The sequence below is a fragment of the Melitaea cinxia genome, chromosome 25 (assembly GCF_905220565.1).
Source record: "Melitaea cinxia chromosome 25, ilMelCinx1.1, whole genome shotgun sequence".
NCBI lineage: Eukaryota > Metazoa > Arthropoda > Insecta > Lepidoptera > Nymphalidae > Melitaea > Melitaea cinxia.
In genome coordinates, this window is record NC_059418.1 from 1,578,996 (window position 1) to 1,599,648 (window position 20,653).

The 20,653-nt window shown below is 33.1% G+C and overlaps 1 protein-coding gene across 1 annotated transcript; it reads left to right on the forward strand.

The window, feature by feature from the left end:
• The first annotated feature begins 13,510 nt into the window (after window positions 1–13,510).
• Window positions 13,511–16,447, forward strand: LOC123665998 (calmodulin-like protein 4). The gene is made up of 4 exons (XM_045600214.1): window positions 13,511–13,601; window positions 14,810–14,901; window positions 15,897–16,004; window positions 16,132–16,447. Exons 1-4 carry the CDS (start codon window positions 13,559–13,561, stop codon window positions 16,231–16,233), a joined length of 345 nt encoding a protein of 114 aa, XP_045456170.1. The 5' UTR covers window positions 13,511–13,558; the 3' UTR covers window positions 16,234–16,447.
• Window positions 16,448–20,653: the final 4,206 nt, after the last annotated feature.

Genomic DNA, 20,653 nt, shown 5'->3' on the forward strand with positions numbered 1-20,653 from the left:
CCGGAGACGGGACGAGGCACGAGCGGGACGGGACGTGAAAAATCATCGTCACCGATAATATTTTTTCCTCTGTATCCTTTCACGTTCCCGTACCGTCCGTGCATCCGTTCATATGCTTACCTTTACATTTTCCATGAAACGATATTTTCACAACTTCACGTCCCGTTCCGTCCGAGTAAAAACACGTTATATATATATCGGCCATTAATGAGCATCACGTTTGTGGCTTCCCTGGCTTTCTGTGTTTTAATAAATTGATTATTAATAGCACAAAAAAGAGGATTATAATTCAACTAGATAATGTTCCTTGAGTGAAACGATATTAATGATACTTTCGAAATAAATATATATATCAAGTTTATTCCCGTGTAAATCACCCCTTTCTGCAGGGATAAAAAAAGGAAGTTGATAGCGAATTCAAATTCACCTTCTTTTGCGTCATCAGATTTGATTACGAATTCATAATAATCGTTTTTTCTCGAATCCAAATTGCTCTTACTCCACAGCGGCACAGCGCCACCATCCCAGTCTGTCTGTGATATTGGTAGCAAACTTAAATCCACAGCGTCCGGTGATATCACGTAACCTTCATTTTTCGACTCCATTCTGTAACCTAAACAAAAAACTATCTTTGATCAGCTGAAATACGTAACTATAAGCTCAAAAATTTCCTTTCACATGAAAAATAAAATTTTCACCCTCAAGAAACCCGATGAGCCGAAAACGATGGGAATCCTATATCGAGTTTCTGGAAACACACAGCACAGACACAAACGCCCAGAACATGACTAACACCTGTATGACTCATACAACTGCATCAGCCAGTTGATGTGACTATTGTCACAATATGTGTATATAAATCTATAATATCATCTACGATCGAGAAGAGCTACCATATCTTCCAAGTTATACAAAATTACAGATGCTTACAAAATTTGATAAAAATTGATTCCGTAGTTTCAGAGCTACATGCAGATAGCAGCGCCACCTACCAAAAATACGATATCTTCCAAGTCAAACAAAAATTACAGATGCTTACAAAATTTGATAAAAATTGGTTCAGTTTCGGAGTTACATACTGATAGCAGCGCCACCTATCAGGTCCGATTGAGATAAAAACTACCCTATCTCCCAAGAAGGACAAAATTATAGATGCGTACAAAATTTGATAAAAATTGGTTCAGTAGTTTCGGAGTTACATACTAATAGCAGCGTCACCTATCGGGTCCAGTTGAAATAAAAACTACCCTATCTGCTAAGTTGGACCAAACTACAGATGCTTAAAAACTTTGATAAAAATTGGTTCAGTAGTTTCGGGAGTTACATACATTTAAAATTTTCATTATTAACGCCCACTCCCTGTAATCCTTATTGGGCATGAGTTATCCTAAAATCCGCTCATCAATCATTTCTACATAACATATAGGAGATTCGTACCAAATTTGGAGTCGATAGTTTAAAAACGGTAATTTTCCATTGTTAACGCCCCCGCAACAATATAATAGGTAATGTGAAATAGCTACTTAATAGCATTTTTACTGTATGTAAATTAAATTAAAATGCGGTCTACGAATAAGATCAATTTAATCATTAATAACTTATGTAAAATGCTCTCTAATAATATTAAATTAATATTGTTGAACATGAACTTTAAGGAATAGCAATAAAGTTCAAATTGACTCTACACTTTAGTTAGAAAAAGTTTGTATGGGAAAAAGAAAAGGGCTGTTTTTAGGGTTTTAATGGAAATTATTCGAATTTTTCAATGAACATTTTCAAAAAAGAATTGGTAAAATTGGTCCAAACGTTGTTGAGTTATACGCTTACCAACACATTTTACGATTCATTTTTATATATAAGAAGATATATAGATCATATAAATGTATTATTCCATACAAATTAATAAATGTATATCTCATCTCTTACCTAAAATATGAGCATTAGGTTGCTTTGGGCACAGCTGATCGTGTGTGTGTATGTTAAAACATAGTTATATACTATTTTAAATTATTTTATAAAGTTTGGAAATGTTAATTTTAATAAATTTTAATTTAATATTCAAGCTTTTTAAGTATCATAGTTAGTTATAAGTAAAAGTACAATTAATTATGTACATATTTCTAATTGTAAGTATAGAAGAGGGCGTTAACAAATATTCAAAACTTAGTACATCACGTCTCATAGCTAACTTTATATATAATTTGTAATTGTCCCTTAAATTATTGGTAATTATGTACAATCGAGGAGTGTAATTTAACCCTAACCTATCTAACTTAAGAAGTACAACGTCGTTTAACAAAAAAAAAAAATCCTAACTTAACTAACTTAAAAAGTACAACGTTTAACGACAGTTTCGTTATACAAAAAAAAATATAACCCTAACCTATCCATAAATTACACTCCTCGATTGTACATAATATTCAAATTATTTTCCTTTTTACTATAAGTACTAAGACTTATTTAATTTTTAATTTAAAAGAAGACATATTTAATTGATTATAAAATAAATTTTCCATATATTAAAGATTAAAGCATAATTTTATTAATACTATTTAAAGGAAATTATGAATAATTATATATTTGTTTGGTTTGTTAATGGATGCATAAAAATTTTTGAACCAAGTTTGAAAATTATATTAACAATAGAATGCTCTGTACTCATTGAGTGACATAGGATATGTTTTAAAATTAATTTTAAAGATTACTAAGGGAATTTTGATATTTCCTGCAATATAATGTAAATGTAAGTAGTAGGTATAATGCATGTGATCTATGAAAAGAAGTATTGATTACATGTGTAAAGAAAAACGCTAGAGCGTGACTTAAGATTGAGTATGCTTGCAAACAAAAACAAAAACCCTGCTTCAGTTGAATCGACAAGTAATACAACGTAAGTAGACGCAAAATAGTTATATAAATATGCATTATTAGATATAGCTCGAAGAGTACTTGTTAGATGTCAATTACATTTAAAATGGGCCACATGACACGTACCACCTTCCGTTTAAAAAAAAATCATCGAAATCGGTCCACCTAGTCAGAGGTTCTGACGAAACATACATTAAAAAAATAAAATAAAAATCGAATTGAGGACTTCCTCTTTTTTAGAAGTCGGTTAAAGATTCTCTTAAGTCAGAATTGTTTCAAACATTTTTTTTTATAAGTAGGCACGTACTTCAAGTGAAAGATAAGCAAAAGATTATCTTAACGAAAAGTTTGTGTCTCAGACGTTACATAGGTTGATATACGATAGATAATAGTATCTAATAATTAAAAAGTATGATAATTGCGTTTTCATAACATACCTCGAAGTCGAAATCACCACAAACAAACTGTAAACTTTTAAAGTTTAGTTGGGATATAAACTAAATTTGCAGCTCTATCTCTAAAATGTTGCGTTGAAGTATCTAGCTCTCGACACGTGTACTAAGTATAAAATAAGTTAAGTCAGCAAACTTTAAACGACTTATTGTTTTGGTACAACAAAAGATAAACATTGAGAGTTGTGATCAATGGTTAATCCCCATTTCAACCAATTACAGTGTGGTCAGAGCAAAGGGGCTGACCAAAGAGTATATAAAGGTAAAGGGGATGTGACACTTTTAAGGGGCCTACTCAAAGCACTGCCTGCAGGGCCTGCTTGCAGTTACTGCCGCAGAGGATGTTGCTCCACAAAGCACTGCAAATCATTTACGCGGCATACGTTGTCGTGTTCACTTGTGTTCTCTTTGTCCTTGCCTAAATTCGTCAGTTTTTATAAATGGCTCCTACATTATTCAAACACCAAAAAATAGCATTGGGTTTGACTGTATTGAGTACTTGTAGCGTTCAAAAGAAAAAAAGGAAGCACTGGTGTAAAAAAGTTTTATATTTTTCATGTAAAAGTCACATAGCCTGCGACCGCATATCTTTGTTATGATAATGATCGTGGTTAGTTTTCCAAAGACATGGCAAATCCCTATACAATTAGATTACGTCCCTCCACACGTCTTTTTCTCGCTGGCTCATTTTTCTTGAAGAAAACAGAGCCAAACAAATAATATAATAAAACCAAACCAACTAACCACCAACTAACTGATTAATTGCTAAATGACAACCACTGACAAGACAAACCCCAGGTCAAATAGAGTAGACAAACGTCGCAATGTACCGACGTAAACAAAATGGTGGTCTAAATCGGCCCGACCGAGCTACACATGTCCCTGATTGCAGTTTACGGAGTGGGGAGATCGTGTGTCGGGCTGGCAGAACGACACTGCGGCCCTGCGACAGGGTGAACAATTAAAATATCGGCCCTGCATGCATACATACAATACGATCGGCAGTGGCACTGCAAGCAGGGCCCTGCAGGCAGTGCTTTGAGTAGGCCCCTTTAGAACGGCTGATATCATGACACGGTTGAAATCGAGTAGTTTAAATTTTAAAACTAAAATCGATTTGAATTTCGAAAATTTTATTTTATTTTGAAGCCATACATTTTGCTTTTCAGAGGTTATAATAAAAAAAGATCTTAATTGACACGTGATTTATCTAATAGTTTATGAACCTTTAAGGGGTTAGGTGTAATCACAGTCAGACATAAAAAAATGATAATTTTAAATACATTTTTCTCAGCCAGTAAATTATTTTATTTTAATAAATTAAATAAAGGTTTAACTTGACTTGACAGAAGTTTAAAAAAAATACTAATAATTTTAAAATAATGGCTGTTTGTGTCGATCCAGTTCCAACCGAAGCTCCTTTCGGTGACTATCCTTGGAAGTTCATCTAAAATCAATCCGAAAAAAAAAAATAGTTATATTAATTGATAATCTAGTGTCTGTTCGAAGCTTTTTTTTATTTACAACAATGGCGGCCTTAGGAAAATATTGTCCAGATTTTCGGGAAAAAACTAACAGTTAATTGTTTATAAAAACAAATCAAAATAAAAAAATCCTTCGATCAGGCAATATATAAATTTCATTAAATTTCAATAATATTATTATATGATTATACGCATATATAGTATAAATACAACATATTATATAGTATACATTTAATTAAAAATCTACCGAGTGGTTTTCGAGCTACGGTGGTTCAAAAAACATAGTTTTGAGAAAAACACATTTGAAATCTTATAAAACGCATTCGAAGTTTTTTACAGTATTTCAGTAGTTTTCGGCTATTGCTTGTTTTTCTTCATTCATAACTTTTTTCATCGAGGCTTATTATAATATTTTATATAAAATATAATTATTTAGTATTTGTCGGATTTACTTCTAATTTTCAGAGAATATTCTTAAGATATTATACTTTATAAAAAAAAAAAAATTGGTTGTCTGTAAAGTTGGTTTACGGACGATAGTTTGACGTGACAACGATATTACAAAACATCTCCTTGGAAGCATGGGCCAATCAAGTGGAAGAGAGATAAATGCGGTGCAAGCGTACAATTAGCGTAACAGGACAATAAGCGCAACGGGATAATGAGTCATCCTTTTTCATCGATTTTTTTTCATTTATTTATTTCATTTGGACAAACAATAGGTGCTACAATACAATTTTTACATAAAAATAATACTACGATTGATGAGTTGAGCTTAAATGCGCAACATTTAATGACGTACACCTTATGACAACAAAATGATTTTTTAAAAGTCTAACTACGCCAAACCCCTTAAATGAGCAATTCTTATTCATATATATACACGAATACACGAATCGCATTATTGTAGATATGAATTATCTGAAACAAAGAAACGACTAAACGATTTTCATGAAATACAGTTTGCAGGGAATTTCGGTGTCGATAAATCGATCTAGCTAGGGTTCAGTTTTAGAAAATGTCGTTTTATACGTGCTTTCAGGCAATAAAAAGTTACCACAGGTTCAATGTCATTAGAATAAGAAGGTATAAATTTCGCCAATATCTTTAACAAGGTTCTAATAGCTCATGTAGGAAATTGGGAAGTCCCGATACTAGTAGACCCGGTCCCAATTTTCCCCTTTTTTTTTTTAAGTTCCTTCTTTTGTGAGAAAAAACTATTATTGGGAGTCCTTTATCAACGGATCTAATTCGTATAATATGAAACATCTATAGGGGAGGGTAAACCTGATTTTTGGCGTGGAGATACAGGCCGTGGCGATGCATTGCCACGCTATATCTTGGAATATATGTACTATATTATATTTATTGATCAAATACCATGCAACTCAATTATAATAATTGAGGTGTCGAAATCTATCTTGAATTCATACGTTTCGTCTTAGTTTTAGCACGTGCAGGTATACAATAAATAGATATCGCCAAATAGCGAAGTAAGTACATAGAACAGACACTACGGAAATTATTCATCACAAATTCGGAAATGCAAATGAATCATTAAAAACATTATTATTCATTTTCTAATAACGCAAACTTTAACAGCTTAACCCACGGTCAACCTATTTTTATATACATTTCATAAAGTTATTACAGATAACAAAAACAGATTGTAGTATATAAAAATTAATACACCTAGGTAATATATGTATAATAAATAAAAATAAGCACATCTTTAAAATTTACCAAAATATCGTAAGTTTGTTTAAAAATGTACTAAGCACGAAATTTTAGAGGTTTTCTGATGGGCCATCAGCATAGAGTAACACGGAGGGGAATAGCCATGCACAGGCGTTTACCTCTGTCAAGGTATAAGGCCATGGTTATACGTGTACAATAAAACTAGTTGCAGCCGCACTGATCACTAGACTAAATCTAGTTGTGCGATTGAATCAACGTCCTGCAAAAAATGCCGAATTGTTCTGTTTTTTTTTTGCTGCAAAAAGAGATCTGCCCCGTCTAATTGACTAAAAGATGGCGTTACTTTTCATATGTAAGTATTTTTAATGACATTATTACTGTATACTTCTTTTAAACCATTTTTAATTTAAAAAATTACAAATGTTATCGGTCGTGTTGTTTCGGATTTGTTTACCAACACAGACCGCTCGCTCTCATACAATATGCGGATCGGTCGAGCGACTGATCTGAGTCTATTTCTAACGGCCGAACCCAATATTCAATCTAAAGATAGAGATAGCTAGTTATCATCGACTGCTAATAACTAACTATCTATCCTTTGTAGTTGTCCCAATAATTCGCATAGGGGACTACTATCTCCAGTTAGCTGTAGATAGACCGGCTACCTGAGCTCTCCCTTACATTCCAGTATACGCAGCGTCACAGACGGCCTCAGTTATTTTACACAGATGTTTTGTAGTATTTAAATTTGTCATACAAATTTTATTCATATTAAAGTAATCTTGTTTTTTAAAAATATGGACAAATTAATTTTTACACAGAGATTTTAATTAATAATAAATGATATTATTTTAATATGGAATGCATGGTAAATCTAGTAACGGAACGTTTTAACACGACACGAAAAGACGCTACGAGGCCATTACACTTTATTGAATCGTCGTTTCGTTTGAATTTGTATAATTTTTTTACAAATCAAAATTCAAATTATACAAATCATTGCAAATTATACAGTCATTCACCAAATTGTTTGTTTTATTCACAAGATGAGTAAAGTAAGTATTATTTCACAACAACCTTATTATTTTTATTCAATTAATTGTTGCAAAAGAGCAATATCACTTGAACTGCTACTTGAACTTGAGTCTGCCATTATTTTTCACTCGAAATTAATTATTATTATTTTATTTTAAACAAAGAAAATACTTTTGCAATTAATAAATCTTAGTTATCCCCCGAAAACTAAAGATAGGATATTGTTGCTACTAAAGAAAACCAAAGTTACTGACCATAGCGCAACACGGAGGGGAGTAGCCATTGCGTTTGTTACCGATACAAAACTGTCTGTCATTTTTTGCGGGGAGAAATTACACACATGCACACTTTATCTAATTCCCACACAAAAATAATCGTCACTACGACACTCACACATACTAAATTAAAGTCACAGTTACATTTTTCACACACACATAGATACATTCTGTGTAATTACAGTATAGTGACACGCCGCAACTACACTGACATGTTGCTTACAGCCATGGTTGTAACAACTGTCGATATGCATTATCGATAAATTCAAGTACTCGGTTAGAGAAATAAGGTTTTTAAAGTGATACAAAGGTAAGATGTTATTATAAAAATAGAATTAATTTATTATATACTACAAATCAAACATCTTCATGTAAAATAAACGATTATAAAGAGTAAAGTCAATTTGATTGTTTGTTTGTTAGCATTGAATAGGCTTCGAAACTACTGGACCGATTCAAAAAATTAGTTCACCGTTGAGAAGCTACATTATCCTTGAGCGACATAAGTTATACTAATACCTACGATTTTATTTTTGTGTTACCCCCACATTAGGAATTCTAAACATTTTTGAATATCATATCAAAAATTGACCGCTCCAGCGGGATTCGAACCCGCGTCTCCGACTGACCGTGTCGGCGCTCTAGCCAATTAAGCTATGGAACGATATACCCGCTAGAGCGAAATTTTTGATATGATGATTTTTATTTTCGGTTTAAGCGAAAAAGTTATACTATATTTTCAAAAATGTTAGGGATCTTTACTGAAACTCCAATAATGTAACTCAAGGGATAAAAAAATAACCTAAAAAATTCCTTACATTGCGTACGCTGCAAAAACTAATGATAATAGAAATATAAAATGTAGTATGACTTTGTACAACACATCATTATCTACAATAATTGTATTTGCTCGCAAACGAAAACAAAACTGACTTCAATTACATCGACAAGTAATACAATATACGTAATTTATACGCGTTATCAAAGGTTACTCAAAAAGTTGTCATCAGATCTCACTGAAATTTGAACGCGACCACATGACAATCATCAGCTTTAAAAGTTCTGAAGTAACATACATAAAAAATACAGTCGAATTGAGAACCTCCTCCCTTTTGGGAAGTCGGTTAAAAAGTATCGCGACAACATATGTCTAACTATTATAATTATGTCACAATACATTTGGTGCAACGTTGCTGTGCCAAACAATGCCAGTCTACTATAAACGATTTAAAGTTAACATACATTTTGAGGAGTTGATGATGTACACGGTGATGTCAACGAATCGGGAATAGGGAGCGTAGCACTAATGGCATCATAAGATGATAGCTTGTCATCTGCTAGATTTAACGATTTTTTGATGACTCTGAAAAGATGAACATAGTTAATTTTCAAAGTTGATAAATCCAAGCTTTATTTCACTACTATGACTAAGGTGATCCATATCTTGATTACTTTGTACATGAGATAAAAAAAAAATTACGGGACGAAAACAGTGTGACGTTAGTGTTGGTTTGGTGCCCTGGACTAATCCTTCTATTGTTCGCCAACACTTGAAAGTTAGTGGTATTGATATGATCTGAACAAATTACACTATTTTTTGTGGGCGTCCAGGTTAATCTGTTATTACAATTTTTTTTCCATGTGTTAATACTCGTGAGTACTGTATTATATTTAATTTAATGCAATTTTATCATACAACTATGTTTATTAAAAAAAGCTACAATATAATATTTTAAATAAATCAAAATCTCAAAAATGTCTGTCTCCTCTTTTGCCTTTGCCGTTTTTATCGATAACCATCTACAAACAAACCGGTAACAACACTATCGCTCGGCGACAGTGACTTCTCGGAAATAGACTCCAATCAGTCGCTCGACCGATCCGCATATTGTATGAGGGCGAGCGGCCGGTGTTGGTAAACAAATCGAGTCAACACGACCGATAATATTTTTGTAATTTTTAAGTTTAAAAAAGGTTTAAAAGAAGTATACAAGTAATAATGTGATTAAAAAATACTTACGTATGAAAGGCAACGCCATGTTTTAGTAAATTTGACGTGGCAGATCTTTTTTACAGCAAAAAACAGAACAATTTGGCATTTTTTGGAGGACGTTGATTCAATCGCGCAACTAGATTAACGGCCGAACCCAATATTCAATCTATCTCTGGTTATGTCCTACTAGAGACAGAAATATCTATCTATCATTCATTTTACTGACCCAATAAACTTGTCGACGATAGGCAATCTTATCCTTCAAAGCTATCTATCGACGAGAGGGAGGATAGCTTACTAGAGATAACAGTTCGTATGAAAATGACAGTGTAAGCGTCCCAATAATAATAGAGTTCTATCTGTCAGTAGCGTTGGTTATCTTTAGTAACAACAATATCCGATCTATAGTTTTCGGGGGATAACTAAGATTTATTAATTGAAAAAGTATTTTCTTTGTTTAAAATAAAATTAATTTCGAGTGAAAAATAATGGCAGACTCAAGTTCAAGTAGCAGTTCAAGTGATATTGCTCTTTTGCAACAATTAATTGAATAAAAATAATATGTTTCTTGTGAAATAATACTTACTTTACTCATCTTGTGAATAAAACAAACAATTTGGTGAATGATTGTATAATTTGCAATGATTTGTATAATTATACAAATTCAAACGAAACGACGATTCATTAAAGCGTAATGGCCTCGTAGCGTCTTGTCGTGTTGTGTTAAAACGTTCCGTTACTAGATTTACCATGGATTCCATATTAAAATAATATCATTTATTATAAATTAAAAAGTCTGTGTAAAAATTAATTTGTCCATATTTTTATAAAACAAGATTACTTTAATATGAATAAAATTTGTATGACAAATTTAAATACTACAAAACATCTGTGTAACATAACTGAGGCCGTCTGTGACGCTGCGTATACTGGAATGTAAGGAAGAGCTCAGGTAGCCGGTCTATCTACAGCTAACTGGAGATAGTAGTCCACTATGCAAATTATTGGGACAACTACAAAGGATAGATAGTCAGTTATTAGCAGTCGATGATAACTACCTATCTCTATCTTTAGATTGAATATTGGGTTCGGCCGTTAGTCTAGTGATCAGTGCGGCTGCGACTAGTTTTATTGTTTGCATATGGCCATTTGGCCTTATACCTTGACAGAGGGGAACGCCTGTACATGGCTACTCCCCTCCGTGTTGCTCTTTATTACTGACAGATAGAATTCTATTATTATTGGGATGCTTACACTGTCATTTTGATACGAACTGTTATCTCTGGTAAGCTATCCTCCCTCTCGTCGATAGATAGCTTTGAAGGGTAAGATTGCCTATCTGCGACAAGTTTATTGGGTCAGTAAAATGAATGATAGATAGATATTTCTGTCTCTAGTAGGACATAACCAGAGATAGACTGAATATTGGGTTCGGCCGTAAGTTAACTAAGTTACTGTCGCCGAGCGATAGTATTGTTACCGGTTTATTTGTAGATAGTTATCGATAAAAATGGAAAAGGCAAAGGAGGAGAGAGACATATTTGTGATTCTGATTTATTTATAATATAGTATTGCGAATTTAATTTTAATATACATAGTTTTATAAGAAAATTGCATTAAATTAAATATAATATAATACTTACAAGTGTTAACATATTTTACTAGAATTACTTAGTGTGAACTTCGACCTTAATATTTTACTTTAATTTTTGCAGGTATCCTAAAGATCCAAATTTAAGGCATATATGGATTTTTTTTTTGTAATAACAGACTAACCTGGACGCCCACAACAATAGTGTATAAACGTTCAAGTGTGGAACTAGCAAGATTAATAATGGAAAAATATACCGGTATAAGCATTTCTTTCTTAATAAAAAAAGAAAACCCACGAAAATGTATTCGACATATTTATAGAAAGCTAATCCATTTTAAAAACCAGTAACAAATACAACTGTCACTGGTTTTTAAAATGATATAAACATTTACATGATAATTATTGTTGTACATAAGAAATAAAGTCCATCTTTATAAGAACATCATCTTTGTATCACTTTAAAAACCTAATTTTTCCCTATCCGAGTACTTGAATTTATAGATAATGCGTATCGACAGTTGTTACAACCACGGCTGTAAGCAACTTGTCAGTGTAGTTGCGGTATGTCATTATACTGTAATGACACAGAATCTATCTATGTGTGTCTGAAAAATGTAAGTTAGTTTTTAATTTAATATGTGTGAGTTTCGTAGTGACAGACAATTATTTTTGTGTGGAAATTAGATAAAGTGTGCGTGTGTGTGATTTCCTCCCGCAAAAAATGACAGACATTTTTGTATCAGTAAAAAACGCTATGGCTACTTCCCTCCGTGTTGCTCTATGATTTAAAAAATAATCGGTCACATTTAATCGATATTTTTTGTAGAAATAATCGATTATCAAATAAATCGATTTTGTACATCCCTAATTTATGGGCTCGAAAAAATAAAGTTGGCAACTCTGATGTAAAAGTTGGTGTGACATTTTTAATCACCTGTGTTTTTCGTAATCAATCACAAAACTTTTTTTACTTTATTTTATTTTTAATATTTTTTCTTCCAAACCATGGTAAATATAACAGATTTACATAAAAGTTGTTGGGTTTTTATTATTACTACTGTTGTAATAATTTTTTTATGTTTCAGGCTCGATATTTTAAAGAACAAGATATTGATGGTATGTTAAAACCTTTCCATTTTATTCATAGTTCATTTAATTACAAAAAAAAAAAAAAAAAACAAAAATTGATGACCAGAACTGAGAGCTACCAAGTATTTATAATTTACAATCTCTGTAAAAATATTTTACTAACAGTACTTGTACCGTTAAATTATGGCCTCAATAAAGTTTAATAAAATTAGATCTGATAAGATAACAGAATGTCTTCCTAAGATTATTATTATTATAGATTACTTACCGTAAAATACGTAATTGTACCTAATAGTACGATTAATATTTACGTAAAAAAAAATCGTTTAACACTGTATTCCTAGTAGCCAAAAAGCCCTATTTTAAGCTCCCAAAAATAAGTATAAATGCTCAAAGCACGAAAACTATTTGTAAAAATGTTTCGACACTTCACAATATTACGCCGTATGAATTTTTTTAATTTAATGTCTCAATATTAAGTTCCTGATAGTATAAACAGCTACTAGGAACTGTAGATTTTTGACGTGAACCTTCTTTAGCACATGAGGGTAAAATTTTTATGGATGAAACGTCACGAAGATGTGCAACTTTTTTTAATTATGATACTGCTTACTTTGTCCAGTACAGGCATCACCCGCCTCGTCCCGCATCACCTTAGTTTTCAATTAGTTTTTAATATATATTTTTTTTTTCAATTAATTTGCCAAAGAAATTTCACTTCTGACATGTGTACTTTGTACGTATGCACCTTTTTTAGAATACATGATGACCAAATAATGATTTTTCCTTAGAAGCTCCTCATTAAATCTACGATAAATCATGTTGATCCAGTATCGGAGATATCGATTTGTCTTAGAGGAATCAAATCCATGACTCCAAACCCAACAGCCATTTTCTACATTCACCTTTCTCCATGAATATATTTAACTAGATTAAATGATTAAATAGAAAAATAAATATTTCATTTAAAAATATAAATAAAATAACATAAGTTCTTAGAATTCAGGGAATGCTTCTATCTGTTCGCGAGGTCTGGACAAATTACATCATTGGATGAGCTGACGGTTGTCATGAGGTCCTTAGGAATGAGTCCAACTATACAGGAGCTTACTGGTTGGTATAAATAATTACATTATTTACAGATCTCGTAGACCTTATATAGATAATGAAATTTGTAAAAGAGAAATTTAATGTTATAGAAGTTATGACAGTAGTGCTTTGTTGAATGAATTATTGACTGTGGTAGGGCACAGTAGGAAATCTCCTGCTCAAAATATGGACCAGCCCGACCGGTAATAATACCTCGACCTTACAGAAGGTCATAGATAAATAATACTGTTTTCTAGCATAGTTATGATCCTGTGGTGAGTAAGGTGACTAGAGCTCCTGGGGGTATTCGAGATAGGGTCGTCAACGCACTTACGATGCTTCTGGTGTTACAGACATCTATAAAACAAGGTAATTGCCACCATCAGGTGAGCCATATATTTGTTTGCCGACATTGTTATATAATTATGTTAAAAAAAGCCTATAATTAAGACTATTCTAGTTCAACTATTTAATTAAATGGTCCATATTTATGTCAGTCAAAGTAAACTGTTATGAATTCATTATAATATTTGACTTAACAAAGTTAAAAAGACTTCAATTTGTAATTTGTCTCTATAATCTGTAGTCTTTCTGCTTATTTGTTTTATCACAAGAAATCTAGCATTAAATTTGATTTGTTTGTTCGCTTCAGCCTGTAATATCCCACTGTTGGGCATAGGCCTCTTTCCCCGTGTAAGAAAAGGATCAGAGCTTAATCCACCACGCAGCTCCAATGCGGGTTGGCGGATATATTCCCTACTATGAGTAACGATCGCTATCAGGTGTACATGATAACAACCGGGACCGGCGGCTTAACGTGCTCTCCGAGGCACGGTGGGGAGACCCACAAGGACTGCACAAACACCCAGACCATGGCAAACATCTGTATGGCCAATACAAATGTATGTCATGTGCGGGGATCGAACCCACAACCGCTAGGGCAACCGGCACAATCCATAGCTGTGACCGCTGTGCCAACGCGGCGTATTTGTTTGTTATCTGCTTGTAATAATGATATTGGTCAGTTAATATTCCCAAAGGTTGTCTGGAAGAGATCGCTCTTTCAGCGATAAGACCGCCTTTGTACATCTTTCGCTTTATGTTTTTTTTTTCTCTGTTGTTTCTTTTAATGGTGTACAATAAAGAGTATTATTATTATTATTATTATTATTATTATTATTATTATTATTAATATTTTATTCTGTGTATAGATCATTAACTCTTAATTTCAGGTTACTTGAAAGGCAAAGGTGGCAAGATGTCCTTCGCTGATTTCTTAGAGGTCATGCACATACATTCCAGAGCGGAAAATCTTCCGCATGAAGTAAGTATTTTATCTTATAGTGCGTTCAACGAGCCGAGATACCAAACGTAAACAAACCAAATGCGAGGTCATTCAACTATGCAGGGCTTTGTAACCTTTTATTTTACTTACACAAATTTTTAAAATGTAAAATATATTTATATTTTGATAACTGACTTAATTAAATATAATTATGTATACAAGATTTGAGCGCTTCAGGACACGGAATAAAATAACAATAAATAATACAAAACCAAAGAGCCGTCCGCTGTGCGAATGGTTTCAAAGCCAGTTAAAATATCGTTCGATTTTGCCGAGAGACGTGCAGCAGATAGCAAACAAACAAGATAGAAAGAGATGGACTATATTTTGTTTGTTTCGTCGCGTCGCTACCAAAAATGATAGACCTTGTTTACATTTGGTATTGCTTCTCGTTGAACAGACCTTAGATAGAAATTTTATAGAATAAACTAGCTGACCCCGCAAACGTTGTTTTGCCACATATTTTATTAACCTTCTCAATCCCCTACAACTCCCCTCCCTTATCATATATCCCTTATAACTTAGGGGAATGAATAATAGATGTTGGCCGATTCTCAGACCTAGAATCGGTTAAGCCGTTTCGGAGGAGTTTAACTACAAACACCGCGACAACACAGTAACATCCCACTTTTGGGCATAGGCCTTTTTCGACTCTATATAGTAGAAGGATCGAATCCTATCCACCACGCTGCGCCACTGCGGTTTGGCGGATAGGGTCAGTAACGCGCTTGCGATGCTTCTGGTGTTTCAGGCCTCTATAAGCTACGGTATTGCTTACCTTTAGCTGAAGCGTACGCTTGTTTGCCGAACTCGATTCAATTTTTTTAATTAAAAGATGGTGCTTGTTGTGTGGTCCCAGTTATGCCTATTAATGAGTATTTCATCGACTATTCGATGTGTTTTACTTATCGATGTGATTCGAAGTAGTTTTGTATCTTTGCTAGCAAACGCAATTATTTTTATGATGTTTTCAGGTTGTGAACGCTTTCAAGGCCGGTGACAATGACAAGAGAGGCGTTATTTCTTCGAAGCAGCTCCGGAATTTGTTGCAGAATTGGGGCGAAGGCCTATCATCCAGAGAGGTAGCTTTTCCATAAATATATACTCTATATACATTTTATTTCAACAAATTCCTGCCTTAGGAACAGACAGCCGGATGTAATTTTACATATTATGTAGTGGTATAAAAAAAATCAAATATATTTCCAGGTGGACAACATTTTCCGTGAAGCAAACGTGTCAAGCAATGGCATCGTACGCTATGAGGACTTTGTGAAGATCGCCTGCGCGCCTGTTCCAGATTATTATTAATAAAAAGTCTAAGAGCCTGTTTCACCAGCTGTGGATTAATAATATCCAACACATAAGCTACGAATAGTCTAACAGCAGGAGGTAGAACGGGCTATTGGGAGCTGTTTTGTCTCAAATAAGGAAGTACAACTATTTGATTCATATTTGCATATAGAACGGTGTTGTGGGATACCAGATAGGAACGAAGTTCCTTATTATAAAATATTAATTTCAATTTTTTTTTTCTTTTATTTAGGAACAAACAGTTGCATACAATGTAATAAAAATACATTTATGATAATAATTTTAAACCTATAGTTCCCTGAATTACCATACAAAATAAAAAAAATTAAAATATGAAACTTGTACAGCTAGATTGTTACATTTTTAAAAGAAGAAAATATTTTATTCATTCAAATTTTCAAGTTAAATATAGTATAAAAATAAAATAAAAACTAATTTACAAAATGATCTTAACTCCTTTATTGTATTTGCAATTTTTTATAAAAATATATAATAATTATCGAATGATATAATAATAAAAGCAAACTACAATAATAATAACAGTGATCACGTTGACTATACATTAGACGAGTATAGCCATCATCATGACTATACATAAAAAATCTTACGCCTTTTTTTTAACGTTAGACGTTTTTGCCGGATAGGGTACCCACAATGTCCCATAAGGAACTTCGTTCCGATCTCATAATACATATATAGAGATACAGTATATAAACTTGTTATCTGTTGGATACCATCATGTCAAATAGCTTTGACGGAACCCGGTGAAGCAGTTCCTTAGTATTATTATTGTTTTGCACGCTAATCTATATTAATTTATTTTGTCAGTTGAAAAAATATTTTATATTTTCTCTTTTTTTTTTATTTGGGAAACATACAATTTTATATTACATTATTATATTATGACTAATTACAATAACTGAAATCAATAAAGTTTCCACTATTAGTTATGGTTAATTTAAATGTACTAAAAAAATTAATATAAGTTTACACATTCTTGTCTTCTTTTGAAACTCGACCGGACACTTCAAATACTTTTAAAAAAATAGATACAAGCGAGATGGATTAAATTAAACGACATACACTACATACCGTTTTATTATTTTTTTTCTTTTATATTTACAACATACATACACACGGTCATCTGTTCCTAAAGTAAGCAACTTAATGCTTGTGTTATAGGTAACAGCTAACTGTTATAGCTACATATTGTTTTTTCGATAAATCTCCTGGAAGGGATAGGGTCGGCAACGCGCTTGCGATGCTTCTGGTGTTGTAGACGTCTATAAGTTACGGTAATCGCTAACCATCAGATAAGCTGTACGCTTGTTTGCCGACCTAGTTACATAAAAAAAAAAAAAACAAAAAAAAAATATTACACCCACACACAACCCCTGGAGCAGAATGCAGGGTCACTACAATCTGCGCCAACGGGCTAGTCAAATTATATTTAAAAAAAAATCTTAGAAGCAGTATTTCAAGTTCAGCTGTAAACCTATTTTGTGAGTAAAATATTGCTTTTGTTTGACTGATGTTTTGTGAACATCCTATAAATAGTTTGCAGTGGATATGGTATAATTTTCTGCTTGTATACATCTATATGGTGTTGCTAGATTGCAATTTTGTTTTGTATTTAAATTTAGAATCATTCTAGGGTATTTAAAATAGGAATCATTCTAGCTTTATATATTGAAAATAAAGTGATGTATACATTTTATATTTTTAAAATAAAATAATTATTTATTTTTTCTTATTGTTTTTTTTTTTTAAACCAGATATGGTCCGTGATAGGGAATGTAATCCAGCACCTAAAAGACGATCTTGCAAATCCGCGAGATTGAGACCATCAGTCCCGCGGATCCGCGAGATTTGCAGGATTGTACAATATTTTAGAATTATCATTCCACAAAATTATTTACTAATTCAGTAAATGAAACAATAGAATTTACTTCGAAGAAACAGTATTATTATATATTTATCAGAAACAATGAGAAAAATCTAAATTATGTTGTGTGAATTAGTCTGAATTTTTTTATTAAATTCGGACACTTGCTTCTGAAATTGTTTTCGTAGTATACATAAAGTATTTAAGGCTTCATCTTTTACCTTTGATTGTATCGAAAATGGATTGATTTGTACATGTCATCGTCATACAATCATACATAAAATACATCCGTCCTAACTTGTCACAACGACGGAGATAATAAAACAGCAGCCATGAATTGTACCTGTTGCGCTGGCGGTTGCAGGTTCGATCCCCGCACATGACAAACATTTGTATTGGTCATACAGGTGTTTACCGTGGTCTGGGTGTTTGTGCAGTCCTTGTGGGTGTTCCCACCGTGCCTCGGAGAGCACGTTAAGCCGTCGGTCCCGGTTGTTATCATGTACACCTGATAGCGGTCGTTATTTTTGACTAGCCCGTTGGCGCAGTTTGTAGTGACCCTGCTTTCTGCTCCGAGGGTTGTGGGTTCGATTCCCACCGCGAGTCTGGGTGTAATATAAATATTTATTTATATATTTATATATGTATTATTTATATTTATTTATTTATTATTATAAATATTTATTTATATAAGTATGTTTATCGAAAAAAAAAAATGTAGCTATAGGTATACCAGTCGGCTGTTACCTATAACACAAGCATTAAGTTGCTTACTTTAGGAACAGACGACCGTGTGTGTATTGTGTAAATATTTATTTATTCATAGTAGGGAATATATGCCAACCCGCATTGGAGCAGCGTGGTGGATTAAGCTCTGATCCTTCTCCTACATGGGGAAAGAGGCCTATGCCCAGTAGAGGGATATTACAGGCTGAAGCATGTGCAATATATACATATAATACCCACAGACGTTACGTATACAAATTACTTTGTTAAACATCACACAGGGGAATCCCCGGAGCTTCTTGACGACTGATTCGTTATTGCCTGATAAATACCTTCTTTATATTGAAGGGTAAACAATAGACATGTGTAAGTAATGCAATTGATACATTACGCGTGATATTACTCGAACATGAAATATGGCATCACACATTACGCGACGAAATGAAGTATTACACATCACACTTGACATTACGCGCTCTGTTCGGTCGGAATGTTGGATTTCTTATCTATTTGCTCTGTCTAACTTCACTTACTGAGTGAGACACGGTGATGCGCGGCGCACTTTTGCAACCAGTCATAACCTCACTCTCTAGCTCTACATTATTTTCGTTAGTATGAGGGAGAGCGAGCTACTGAGCCGTTGGCGAGTTTCCGTCATTTTTTTAAGTGAAATATGAATCGTATTTAAGAATGCTAAGGCATATTATAGCACAACGCTGTACGTAATACTTTTTAATAATGCGTTACGCACTTGACTGCCGCTAAAATTCGAGTTCAAATTTCTGCTTTTGCATTTATTAAAATGTTTTGTTTGTTTATGTTGCTTGTGAAAATAAAATTATAAATGAAGTATTGACATAAAAAAAGTAATCATTGTATGTATATAAAGTTGATTTTTAAATACGCCAGTATTCATGGTCATTAGTTTATTCCTAACTTATATTATAAACTAGCTGCGTCCCGCGGTTTCACTCGCGAAGTTCCCGTTCCTGTGATGATTCCGGGATAAAAAGTAGTCTAAGGCTCTCCAAGGTCTGTTTTATCTGTATACCAAAATTTGACAAATTCGGTTCAGCCGTTTTGACGTGAAAGAAGGACGAACAAACAAACACACATATAAAATATTAGTAGGGATGCGAAAGTAACTCTATCTACCTTTTACGTTTTCTGATTTTGATGAAATTTGGTATAGTGATCGATGGGACATCCGAAGAGGATCAATAATCACATGGGGACCGAAACTAAACGGGTAAAATCGCGGATCACGGCTAGTATTAATTTAGTTGTCCATGTGTATTGCCAGTCCTAAGCCTGGAATAAATATTCCAATTTTCCTTGGGGTTTACTTATGTATGAAGGGAAACCAACTTTTTTTACAAATCAAAGCTAATTTTACAACCAACTTTTAGAAAACCAAACAAAAAAAAAAAAAACACAAATATTATGAATTTTTAGCCAGTTTCCACCTCTCATTTACCATTTTTATGCTAAAGTGATGTTTGGTCTGCTACGTAGTACACCGAACACCTTACACTTAAACATACTATAAGTACAAAATCTCATGGAATGTTTGGTGTAATGACAATTACGTGATATATAGCATTTCATAAGAAATATCTCACGCCGAACAGTACACATTTCGGGTAATGTTCGGTGTGATGGTGTGATGCCATATTACTCAGTACGAAATGTAATGTAATATTACATTACATTTTGAAGCACTGTTTTGCGCAAGTCTAGTAAACAATAAAAACAAAATGATTCGACCAATAAATGAAGTCAATTGACCGGAAGTTACAATTATGG

What these genes read in the sequence shown, in the direction of transcription:
- LOC123665998 (XM_045600214.1), top strand. Translation starts at nt 13,559, where the DNA reads ATGAGGTCCTTAGGAATGAGTCCAACTATACAGGAGCTTACTG. An exon ending in AACTATACAGGAGCTTACTG is followed by an intron (nt 13,602 to 14,809) that starts GTTGGTATAAAT and finishes TCTTAATTTCAG; the next exon opens with GTTACTTGAAAGGCAAAGGT. An exon ending in CGGAAAATCTTCCGCATGAA is followed by an intron (nt 14,902 to 15,896) that starts GTAAGTATTTTA and finishes TGATGTTTTCAG; the next exon opens with GTTGTGAACGCTTTCAAGGC.